General features: G+C 40.5%; 1 protein-coding gene across 2 annotated transcripts in view; it reads right to left on the bottom strand.

Annotated features, from left to right (window-relative positions):
* Positions 1-12,768, bottom strand: part of tnrc6c1 (trinucleotide repeat containing adaptor 6C1) — a 61,452-nt gene extending 48,684 nt beyond the window's left edge. For both annotated transcript variants that reach the window (XM_042505433.1, XM_042505434.1), the window contains exons 1-2: positions 12,709-12,768; positions 560-662 (exon numbers count right to left, since the gene is read on the bottom strand). In XM_042505433.1, coding sequence (XP_042361367.1) covers positions 560-622 — 63 coding nt within the window. In that variant the 5' untranslated portion in view covers positions 623-662; positions 12,709-12,768. The remainder of the gene's footprint in view (positions 1-559; positions 663-12,708) is intronic.
* Positions 12,769-13,164: the final 396 nt, after the last annotated feature.

The raw sequence follows: 13,164 nt of genomic DNA, 5'->3' as shown, positions 1-13,164 counted from the left end.
ATAGATAACACAAACGCTCTTCTCGTACGTTAAGAAACATACACAAACATACTTTCCGCAGCCCCGACAAGAAGGGTCAAGGATACATAAATTGTGTTACTGAGAACAGCAGGCAAACACTGAAAACAGATGAGCCACTGAAGGAAAAAGTGAAGAGGAGGGGGAGAGGTGGGGGGGCGGCTGCAGGGAAAAGACGAGGATGACAACTACATAACATTCCGGTTTATGCTTCCAGTGGAAACACACATGACCAAAAACATGTGCTGCTCAGTATGCATGCGATCGATGCGATGTAACACCTCAGCATACTGGAGACCTCATTCGTTGTGCACCACCTAACATCTGAAATAGTACAGACGGCGTCACAACAGCCTCGTCTGAGACTGGCTGAGGATATGGTAGTGGACTGTCTTCAGCAGCTACTCTTTTCTTTGCTTAGGGACGTCGGCCACGCATGAACCAACTCTGAGCGGAGACTTACAGCATAATAGCATGTTGATTAAACGGTAGGCAAAGGCAATTAATGCTGACGATGAGTGGGAAACAGCCACGTGCTTACCTTTTTCTGAGCAGCTTCTTTCTTTTTCTTTTCTTCTTGCTTTTTCTTTTTCTTATCTTCCATCAAATGGTTCTCTTCTCGTGTTTTTTGCCTCTTCTCACAGCTAAGATACAAAAACAGAAAGAGAGGTTGACATGGTGTTACCCTTGGAATGGGGAAATAAAAAAAAAATCAACAAAAAGCATTGCAATGTTTTGCATGGCAATACTGTATCAACGTGATGCAAAGTGTTGGTTTTTATTATATGAATTATTAATATTCAAAATATTCATTAATTTAAACATTTGGTAGCCTACTAGAGTAATAAAACAAATTCCTTTTTCAGTCTACTAGATACATTCTTCTGCAATACAAATGACTGCAGTAAGACATACAGATTGAAAACTTTCTTTGGGGACATACTTCTAATTTTATAGAGATCTAGAGACAAAAACTCAGGGTTTCCAACATATTCATCTATTTGTCACAATCAAAACATCTGCCGCCATGCCCTTTAACGGTTCCTTAGGATAGCAACACACTCCATGAGCGCAGAGCGTACTCTGGGCACAAACGGAGCAGCAGATCATCAGGCAAAGTGAAAGCTAAACTCACTGTTAACTGCGCTGTGTCTAAAAGTTTGCATTTACTCCTCTAATCCATTAATCAGATCTGATCAGCTCTGACAGGATCAATTATCCATCCTATGACATCAGTAGGAGAGCCTTCAGTTGCCAAAGGAAGCTTTTTCTTTCCCATTGCTTTGCTAGCCAGTGTGCTGAGCAGTGTGCTCCTTGGGATTTAAAATCACATTGTAAAAATCAATGTTGTATCTTGACTTAAATATCATGATAATATTGTATTTCTGGTGAATCCTATCCTTGTTTAATCCCAATCACCAGCTGAGGAGAGGTTGTGGCTCAGCAGTTTAACACCTGCAAAAGTGACTATGTAGCTGCATTGTTCGATTGTTGCTCTCCAGAGTGAAATCAGTGTTGTACTGTGCACAAGAGCACGTGCACAGTACCAATACAACCACCAGAGAGAGGAATGTGGGTTTGTTGTGCACTTTGCAAACTGCAGTGTTTTGAACTGTGCAAACTGTGCATATGTGTGAGTGTTTTGGTTTGGTGGTCTTTAGGTTTGGCTCTGGAAACCATTAGAGGGGCCTTACAGGTCTTGGATAGTGGGGGCCAATGAGACGTGGCCCTTGCTCTTCGGTCTGCACATTGAGCCAGGGCAACAGATCCCTACACAGCTAATATGTGGGCAGCACAGAAAAACAATACGTGCCAGTGTTTTGGGTCAGAGACAACTTTATGCGCACAATTCATCTGTTTACAACAAACTAACCTGGAAACAGCCTTTTCTACCCAATCCTGAGAGGACAAGTATTCACAACACACACTCTAGTCAAAAAAACCACCTGATAATGCTCTGTAGTTTCCTGTCCCGGTGCATCCAGCTGAGAGCTGTATCTATCCTAATCCTCAACGCAGAAAAACAAATAAATAAAAGCTGGAAGGAATGTTTTTTAAGGACTGAGGGAAGAAGAACTTGCCTGGAAAAATATATGCATTGGACTCCTTGAACCTTAAATGTGAAATTAAAACCATCAGCCTTTTCTTCTGCCATGCCTGTGCTGCTGCAGGCGGCAGCAGAGTGTGCTATTGCCTGGCAACAAGCGCTCCCCGAGGCCCTGGTGAGCAGTCAGGTGGAGACAGACAGCGCCCTTAAGCACTGCACTTAAGTCAGTTTGATTGTGGAGGTTCAATAATGGAACTGGAAAGACGAGAAGATGAATTTGGACAAGCATCAAAGACTGAAGCACAAATCTGAGCTTCTAATTGAGCAACTGAGACAGAGTTTGGAGCACGTCTTGAGAGCCAGGGTTCATGAGAAGAAACAAACAAACACACTAATGAGAGCTATTTCATTTTTAATGTCCTGACTGTACTATTTAACCTTGACGGCCTATGTAATACGTAGCAATGGGACAATATAGCCTACCATTTTTATCATGGATCGTAAAAAAGATCGTTAAAAAAACAAAAACAAACCACTCAGCTGACTGAGGTACTTTTCCATTATTGGGATAATCGTAATTATCTGAACCACAACCTCATAAATGTTGCTATTTTTTAAAATTTATTTCCTCTGTTTCTGATCACCTAATTTAAGATTGTTTGTTATTTACAAAAATTGTTTGCTAAAAATAAAAAAGACTGCGGCGCCCAGTAGCTCACCTGGTAGAGCAGGCGTCCCATGTACAAAGGCTATCTCCTCGCTGCAGCGACCGCGGGTTCAATTCCAACCCACAGCCCTTTGCTGCATGTCATCCCCTCTCTTCCCCATTCACGCAAACACAAGCAAAAAAAATCATCTTTAAAAATTTTTTTTTAAAAAGATGTGTGTCCTATTTGTGATGCAATAAAAATACTTGGTTTAAGCTCATTTTGATGAATATCGGGATAAAATTGTAAAATGGAACGAAAAATCGTGACATGAAATTTTTATATCGTCCCATGCCTGGTAATACATTCAACCAAGAAAACGAAAAAGTTGGAAAACTATGACAGTTATAACAGAATTCAACTGAGCTTTCATTTAGCTACGTAATGATGCAACATTGTTTATCACCACCACAACTGTTTGCTGTCTTTTAAATATTGTAAGATGACATTTTCTTTATTTCATATAGACATTTTTTCAGTACGAGGAAAGCAGAAACACCCCTCAAGCCTTTAAGAGGTCACAAGGCTGATAAATGTTGGTATTGCCCTGTTTTGTGATACTGTTTTGATTCGCAAAAACACTGTATCAACATTTTATATTTTCCATGCAAAGACTGATGGCAGTGGTTTGTTTTGTGTCATGTTTAAACCTCCTACTGCTAGATCGATCTATCTCGATCTACTATGCAGTGATCTATCTTCAGCCATCGGACTTCCACTACAATTCAACAACATATCACTAACATAGACGCAAAGAATAGTCATAAAAGGCACACAGCTACTTCTCAAACTAACTAAAATTTATTTTGCATTAAGCACCGTGTTCAATCTTTGCATCATGATAAATATCATATCACCAGATCATTGCCAATACACAACACTACTATAGCTACTGTGAAAAGGTTGAGCATGAGGGATAAACGCCACAGGATTGCAACTGATTTAAAATATAAAAATGTGCATAAGTGCAGTCCTCTGTCCATGTGAACATGTGAGTATGCCAGATGACAATAATATATTGTTCTAAATTTGTTATGTTAGTAATGATAGGGCATACTCTAATGATGATGTTTATGATTGAAATGGTGCATGTTCACAACACATTAAAATGTCAGTCTTGCACCTTTGGTGTGGACTGTGCAGACTAGTTTTTCCAATCTGGCCTTGCAAAGTGTGCAGCAATGCTTTGTGAACAACAGCTGTTGCCGTGCCGCCGTCTCTCAGGGGCCACGGTCACCTCGTCTCTCAGACTGAGCGGTGAGCAAACAGGTGACAAAGGGTCACCACGAGGAAGCCTCTTGTTCACTGCAAAGATCAGACCCCACAGTATTTCTTACTCTCTTTATATCCTCTTTAACACTGCTGCCACATGTGGAAAGACTGTTACACAGTCCTCCAGTAAGTAAGGAGCTGAATTGTTAATTTATTTGAGGAAAACCAGTGATTCTGAATTACGAGTTCAATTTGCTAGGAAAAAATCTGTCTTGTCTGTCAACTGAAATCAATCCAGAAACCTAAAAACTGCATCTCTAAATGACAAGTTTGAAGATCCACTGTACCCAGCTGCAGCAAATGTTTCAATATATACTTACATTTTAAGATGAGAATTTGGTATCATAACAGCAACAACCAAGGCAGTTCTGAATTAGCTGCACATCCACTCAGTTCACTGAGAAAGTCATCGACTATTGCTACCAAATCCAAATAGGAAAAAAACTATCAACCGAACTTTTAAGCAAATAAAAACAGCCTGGAATTAGTTGTTTCAGCCAGGTTTAATGAGTTGAACTCAATGTTTTGCCCAGTTTTTAATGGTTTCACTTTAATGTCTGATTTATTTTTTCTTTTATCTAGACTCTTTAAAAATAGAAAATACCATCAGCAAGAATCGCCTGCAACAAATTAGCTGTATTATTTTTAGACAATATCACTCACTCGCACGCTGGGCCTCCTGGCCAGCTCAGCAGCACATGCCTTCAATGTTTGCAGGAGCTGAAAACTGAATTCAGACAATCCTGCAGCGCTCCAGGCCCGATGGCTCAAAAGAGCAGCAATGAAAAGAAGCTGCGTGATAAACAGAGTGTCTTTGTAATGGACTGTAGTCCAGACTGTGTGCATGAGATTAGGTTGCTGGAATTTACTTCAACACAAAACCACACCGCCTGCATGCACCTATCTACCAATCCACACCATAAACGCTTATTTTTACCCTTGAGAGGCTGGATATGGAACCTGCTGGTGCAGCTGCCATGCTAAATATAGCTGGTGCTGCTCCTTTCAAAGGCATCAGTGGGGCTTGTGTCATGTAGGATCAGAGGATAAGAGAGATGCTCCGGTTAATGTGAGCTGCTGTCGGCCTCCAACCCGGACGAGGGGAGTGAGTGCCGAGCAAAGCGTCAAAATGATTCCAGTTTAAGAAACACTGGGTCCCTGAGCAGGACAGAGGGAGTCTCTCTCAGTGAGAGCTGCCGTGTCGTTTCCAAACATCTGCCTGGCTTGGACAGATGTGCGTCCCTTGGACTGTGCTCACTGATGGTGAGATGGGGGGGGGATGCAGAAATGTTACCTCCTGCCCATTTGATGCTACGGGATCTCTGGAAATATAACGGCACTATGAGAGTAAGCTTTAATTAACCCTCTGAAACCTGGAACAACATCAGTTTTCTTGTGCTGCATTCAGAGGCATTTCATTTGCATTTAATCCTTTGAAACCTAATTGTTTTGGGGTTTTTTCTTGATAAACATGGCTAAAAAGGAAACGAGCAGGAAATTAGGTAAAAATGAAAAGAAATGACCTGAAAATAGCTTTTTTTAAAAAGAGAGGGGAATATTATTGAAGTTAATTATAATAACAAAGATAGGGGAAAATGTCATAAAACTATATTTATGATTATTATAGGAGATATATATATTTATTATTAACTATTTTATTTTTTATATTAGTTGTTCTTTGATGTGTTTTTATTTTACCTTTTTTGTTAGGGGTGCACGGTAATATCGGCATATCATCTTTATTGGCCGATTCTGGCTGATTTCTGCCGATTGGACAAATCTTTTTTTTTTTTTTTTTTTAAATTGACAAAGTGAACATGAATATAAATGGCAAAATTGAACAGACAGATAAATAGATGATAAAAGAAATAAAAGAAATAAGTAAATAAAAGAAAATACATATAAAAATAGATATTTTCTTTATAAAAAGATATGTGATTAAGTATTGGTTATTAGCCAAATGAGCTGTTATATCAGTGCTTCCATACTTTAAAAAAAAAAGAATACCTTTTCACTTAAATCATGCTAATTTGCTGAGGTTTCAAAGGGTTAAATCATAATTTGGAAAGATGCAGACTACATTACTTATGATTTAAAAAAATAAAAATAAATCCAATTCCTAGGAGCCCATTTATTAAGTGTAGATAAGGACATTAAAAATGAATAAATAAATCACACAGAGGAGGCTGCAAGACTGCAGTTTTCATTTCATGTTTACTCGTAGTAGCGGGCCGAGCTACATCATGAGCAGCCGTCTGTGGCGGGGAAGCACAGCTTGTGTGGATACGAAGGACGTAGGTCAATGAGCTCAGCTCTGTTGTGGAATTACACCCTCCTGTCAGAACAACAGGATTACAGCTTGGTGTCCCTCTTAAAACCAGACACTCACTCTGCTGACAAAGAATAGGCAAAAGGTAGAAAAATAACGGAGCCAGACGTAGGAGAGACCAAGGACAGTCTAAAAAATAAAAGCAGGTGTAAAATTTGTAGAGAATTGAGTGATGTAGAGGAGGGAGAGTCGATGTGTGCAAGGTGAAATGTGGACATGCAAATGCCGAGCTGCTCCACATTGAAGCAAATGAAGATGAGGGGGCTCCGACTGATGAGGCTGGGTGTGTGTGTGTGTGTGCGTGTGTGTGTGTGTGTGTGTGAGAGAGAGGAGAGAGAGAGGGAGAGATGGGGGAAGGGGTGCTAGACGGCAGTCACTGGGCACGGAGCCAGGAATGCCATCGCTGCAAGCCAAACAAGAGCACGGCGAGCCCTTGGGAGAACGCTCGCTAGCAACCACAGCAGCGGCCGCCACAGCCATGGCAGAGTGTGCAGCCCCGTCTGCGCAATCGCACTTTAGGGCAGCTTTTTCAACTTGCTCTGAAAAATATCCGATATGCCACAGCAGGTTTTAAAATGTACCACGATTTAACGAAAAAAAAAAAAACACAGAAAAAAGGCAAAAGGCCAAATTAGTCAGTGCAACCTCTCAAATCGTGTGAAGGTTTAAAAACTGCTGGGTAAGCACGAACAACGTCCTTGTGCTCTGCAAAGCGGATTGCTCTCTCTAAAGTACTTGAAGCTATTCTCAGTGTGGCCATGTTAATGCTTTCTGACCTGAGCTAACGACGAGGAAAAGAGAAACTTATGCTGCACTCCTGGCACTCTGAAACAGGCCCTAAAATAACTTGTATGGACACACTCCAAAAGCCCTGCCTCCAGTCCCAATGTCAGTTGTCGGCTCCAAAAGTAATGGGAAGTCTTTCACAAGCACAGATGACGATTTATTGCTCCGGGAGATCAAAGGACGTCCCTAACAAATGTCTTTTTAAACTCTAATCACGTAGCTTTCTCACTGTTTCCACATTTGTCGTCATAAATCGAAAAAAGAAAAAAAAATCATGCCTCTGTGTGAAGTTACTGAGATCTCACATAACTCGACCGATCGTGTGCAACAGATTTTTATTTCTGTAAAGAACGACAAGAAAATGATTTAGGGGATCTAGCCCATTTTCAAAATTCATACATGTTATTCCTATGGTCAAAGATGGTCCAAAAATATTAGTCAACATAAACAACTCCCTCCCAAATCCAAAAACTAGTGTGCTGAAACTCAAATTTTTGAAAATCTGGAGCCGCCCCACAGACAATGAATTGGGAAATATGTTTCAGATGACGCTAGCTACAGTTACATGCACACCAGTATTCCCCTATTATTCTGACTATGACAATATTCTGAATTTGATAAGGTCATATAAACAGCATATTACATTTAAATATTCTGAATCAGGCCGTTATCTGAATTTAACATTTTCCAATTAAGAGGTGAAATATGCCGGTGTTTTCAGGTTTTAGGAGGATTAGCTTGGCATGTATACTGCCAATTTGGAGTATTTGTCTCAAGTGGGGTTTTTAACCGCAGTTTGTGACATACATTTCATTTGTTTATGGTTGGCGGTGAGCATTGTCATGGATACGCTGTACACAAACCAAATCGCCAACAGTTTGCAAAGCTGTGGTGTAGAGATGCTTGCTAAAGAAAATCCTACATTTCTGGTCAGAAGGGGAAACTATGTGAAAGACGTGGCTATCAACAGGTTTTTGAATATGCACAAATATTGCAACGCTGACCTTTTCAAAAAGGTCAAGGAAGGAAAGAGAGATTTCAACAAGTCAGACACTGGTAGGAAACTAAGAAAAAAAATTAAATTTTGATGAAAAATCGCTAGACGTCATCAACTTTTTGTTCCCCCTTTGACCGATCAGATGAATTGAACGGAGGGTCTTACGTGGTGGCGATGACACCAAGTGGTAGTATGTATGATTTGGTGAAGCTAGCTCACTTTGACCATCGCCTGACTAGGCAAGCTGCGAGACATATCTAGGCTACCTGTTGCCTCAACAGCTCTCTAACGTTTTACCAATCAAAATAAGGCGGGACTATCGATTGCAAATTGCCAAACTGTCCCAAATTCACCCTAAAATAAGGCTTGAATTGCAAAGCCCCTGAACAAACTGGCGGTGATCCCTGTGATTTCTCCTCTTTCATATATCCACTTGGATATCCGTTTCCTTATGATCAACACACTGTTTGGATCAGCCTTTCACCTTCTATTAGAGCCAGTACAGATGCCCTCCGCCCGTTCATTTTCTATGCAGAATTTAAAGCACAGATCTGTGAGTTTACTTCACAGCAAAATAGCAGTTAAGCTAAGGACTGGTGATTTGGTGGTTGCCTTCTGACAATTAAAGAAAAGTGCTCTGTATGTTTGGAGCAGGCTTAACCAAGAAAAAGCAGTGCCATGCGCCTCACGTTTTGCAGATTACAAAACGTGCTGTCTGTTTGAGGCCTATATGAGGACATTTTTATGTTTCAGAATTGTGAACACGACAATAAAATCAGGCTCAATTGGGTATAAAAAATTAAACAAAGATTCAGTAAGTTGCAACGGTACAACGTTTTCAGGGTACGATTACCATCTCTGAAAAAATCAGTTTCACGGTATGGTGATACACGGCACTACATTATTATTATTATTATTATTATTATCAGTTACAATGGCCCTTAAATGAATGAAAACAGGTTTTTTTTGGGTTGAAACACAACAAAATAACTAAAATAGAGATCAGATTCTCTCGTTCAGTTGCATTTTTTTTTTCAATACTGTAGATGAGCAAATGTGTACTGAATGATAACTGTCAGTTTTCATACCACAGTATACCTTAAAACTGGTATATTGCTGCAACCCTACCACAAAATTAGGCTCCTGTTCACTGTCCATGGAGCAACTCTCAACTTTTTCTTGATGTTATCAAAAGTTTGAGACTCATTTCTCTGTTTTCTGGCTTTGAGAGAAAGAAGCTCATGTTCACACATATTAATTGAACTTTCCTTGGCAACGGAAATAACATTGGAATTTTAATTTTAGGTGGTGTTCCCCTTTAAAGTAACACCAGCTCATTGCCTTAAACAAGAGATCTGTACAAAAATGCAGCACCTATCCGTCCAGCATTCAAACACCACCACAGGATGAAGTAAAGCAAGCAAACAATAAACGTAAACTTCAAGATAGAAAACATTTTTCTTTGACAGCGATCAACTGTTTTTCGCAGAGTGCAAGCTCATCATTTCCACTGAGGATTCCAGCAAAGCATCCGATCACCGACACCAAACAACCCGCCAAACCAAATGACACAATCTGGCAAAATGCCCCTCGGCCCTGTAGTCCAGCTCTGAGCAAAAAGCCATCGAGAGTTTTGAACTGAAAGTGAGGCTATGACCTAAGCCTTATAGTAATCATTGTATTTAGTGGCCTGTTTTTGTTATCAAGCCCCCTTTGGCGCCTCTCTGTGAATACACACTGCCTCTTTCAGAGGCCTAGGTGCTGACTGGGGGCCCCTGACCCGGCAGGGACAGAAAAGACCCCCCACCCCCTTCCCTTTACCGCCACCATCTCTTCATCCCTTGCCAGGCCCAAACCCAAATTAGGGGCTCAAACACATTAGTAAAACCAGCGGGGCCTCGAAGCTTACGTCAGCCTGCCCTCCACATGCATCAGGGGTGCTGGCATTCCCAGTCTGTGCACACCAGTTTCTACTTTTGGACTGTGTGATCCTGCAGGAGCAACAGCAGGAGGCGGGCAGCGATGTTCGTCTCTATGGTGAAGGGAATACAGGAAGCAATCCATGCGTCAAGGTTTGCACAACACTGTCATGCTCAAGATTAACAATGCATACAGTTTATAAAATATTGAGCAGCCCTGCAACAATGTCAACATCAACCATCCCAAGGTTTTTTTTCTCCACTTTTTACTGGAGCTACTATTGCTAAATTGCTATTTTACTTCCTTTTTACTGTTTAATTTATCTGATGTTGTCTTGGTTAGCACTATGGGCAACAGTTTTGCATGAATTGAACTACATTACAGTGTAAACGTTGCTATTTTAGCAAGGTTATAGTGATCATGCATAGTTATTTCTCAGTCTCTCTACTAAAATAGAACCATAATATTCAGGAAATGTGTATACAGTGTAAAAAAAAATGCCCATATTTTACAATAAAACAACTTAAATGGACTAAAGTTACTAGTATTTGGTGTGACCTCCCTTTCCACTTGACGTGTTGATCTCTCTTGGGCTGACAATATGAGATTTACAATATTAATCTTCTGGCGTATTTAAGCGAAGATGCATTCAAGACATGTCCAGAGCTCAACATTGATTGTTGAGCTGCCTTTTGTAATGGTTGTACGGTTCCATGTTTCACACAAAATATTCAGTCCGAAAAAGCCATTTTGTTCTGGCTTTTTTGGTGTTTTAATGCATTGTTCATGTTCTCTGAATTCTTCTTTTTTCTAAATATATAATGGTAATGTTAATGGTAGTTTATTTCGGTCCTTGTCAACAATTTTCCAAGACAAATGTACATAACAACATCAAGGCATCAAGTAAAAAATAATAACAAAACAAAAACAAATTGATAGCTAGGTACGTAGATAGATAGATAAATAGATAAAACTTATTACACCTATATTTGCATGAGTAACTAATTTACTACTATTTTACTTCTCTACTACTTTTATAAAAACCAGTATAAAACAACAACAGATGGACAAAAAAAAGAGAAAAAACAATAAAAAGATCCAAAAACATTTCATACTAACTAAAAATTATACCCTTGTTTTGTGTTTGTTTACCACCATATTTTTATTGTTATCACAGCCATTCCACAAGTTAACCCCTCTGGTGGATATACATCTGCTCTTTATGTTTCTCCTTACCCCAGATTATTTTTTTAAATACATCTGTTCCCCTAAATTCATATTTGCTCTCTCTGAATACATTTAGAGAGCAAGTCTATAAGTTGATAAATAGAGCATTGATTGGTTCAATTTGACTGACAACTCTAATAGCTCTTTTGGTTGGTGTGTTGGTTTTGCATGTGTTTGCCCAAACCTCCAAACAGCAGGTAACATATAGAAGTATGAGAGCACAACACAGAGTACAGAGTGACTTCTGGGTCAAGATGTCTCTGATTTCATGTACATATCCTCATTACAACTTTTCTAAAACAACAAATCTATGGTGGCCTAAGGCTTTTTCACAGTACTGTGAATATTTATTTTTACATTTTAAGGTTATGTCGAGAGAGGTCTCTAATCTCAGCATTTTCCGCATAAAAAGTGGCCACTCTAACATTTCTATTCAAGTGAAGGCCAGCAGACTACTAGCTACTCCATAAGTGAATAGCAGACTGGCTGAGGATGCATGGGAAACATTTATTCTTAGTTAATGAAACTGAAAATGCAAACCATGCGTGGATATGAGTAAAGCACAGGATTCCTACAGCTGTAAGCACCCTGAAACTGAAGGGAAAAAACATGAACCTACATCAGCTTCATCACACAAGGGAGAAATATCGATTGCAACATAAAGTATGACTTTTAATTTGAAATCATTTTGAGATTTTACAACGTAACGACGGAAAATAAATTCAGAAAAAAATCTTATTTCCCACGTCTCATCACTTTTTAGATTTTTGAAACATCTACTTAAGACATTTTAATACCACGTCAAGGCCGTATTTTTAGATTAGCTAATTCAATTCCTTATAAGACTTGCTAAGGATCCGCGGGAACCCTGAAGGTAGGTAAAGTCAGCTTGCTAACGCGTCCACAGCCCTGTCAGGTGATGCATGTTAGATCCAGGCAGCTCTCCCTGCAGCAGCATGCTCAGTGAGAAGGAGCTGCAACAATATCCATGTCAACTCTACTCCTACACACCAATGCAACAGCAAGCAACGTCTGCCGAGCTACTACAGAGACGGCAACTCAACGAGCAACAACACAGGGTGCCCTTGAATCATTTTGAACCGCTGTTCTTGCTAGGCCAACTAGTCCACGTTACTACAGAGCCGCTAGAAAGAAAACTAAATCCGCGCTAAGGTGGTAGCATGCAAAACTAAACATAAGCACCCTTAAGCCACCGACAAACTGCGATAAAGAGCACTCGCAGCGAAGAAAACATTGATGTCAAAGTGGGCTGAGCTGAAAATAATCTCGCGACTGATCCAGCTTCCATGACAAAACTTCAAAATACCGCATATTTTCAAAAGTGGGGAGCGACAAGGTGCAAATACGTCGTGCAAAAGCGTCCAAAAGGGTTAATAAATCCTACCATGAAGCGTTCAGGAGGTTCTCGTTGGCGGCGGAGCCTCTGCAGCCATTTTGTAGTAACTGACCGGAGCAGGAGCTCGAGACGGTTGAATCGGTGGTAACGGGGGGAGGGGGGCGGAGCTTCACCTTGCCACGTGACCTTCAATAACAAAACAAACTGGTCCCACTTCCCCCGTGCGCCGCCCCCCGGCGTTTCCATGACAACTGCAGCCCCTCCATCACTCCCCTGTATCTGCACTGATGCGCGCGGGGTTGCAGCTGTGTCGCCTCGTGCCTCCTCCCGTCCTTTACGATGTACAGTTAAAGAAGAGAGTGTTTACAAGTAAACAAACTGCGTGTGAAAAGTGAATTGTCCTATGAGGACAAATATAACAGCGTTTCAGCCTGCAGTTTGTGCAACATGGAGCCTGTGATGTGTTTTTATGCCAACAGAGGGCACAATTTCTACTGTATGATG

This window comes from Plectropomus leopardus, chromosome 17, assembly GCF_008729295.1.
Source record: "Plectropomus leopardus isolate mb chromosome 17, YSFRI_Pleo_2.0, whole genome shotgun sequence".
NCBI classification, from domain to species: Eukaryota; Metazoa; Chordata; class Actinopteri; order Perciformes; family Serranidae; genus Plectropomus; species Plectropomus leopardus.
This window is presented reverse-complemented; position numbering and strand designations above follow the sequence as displayed.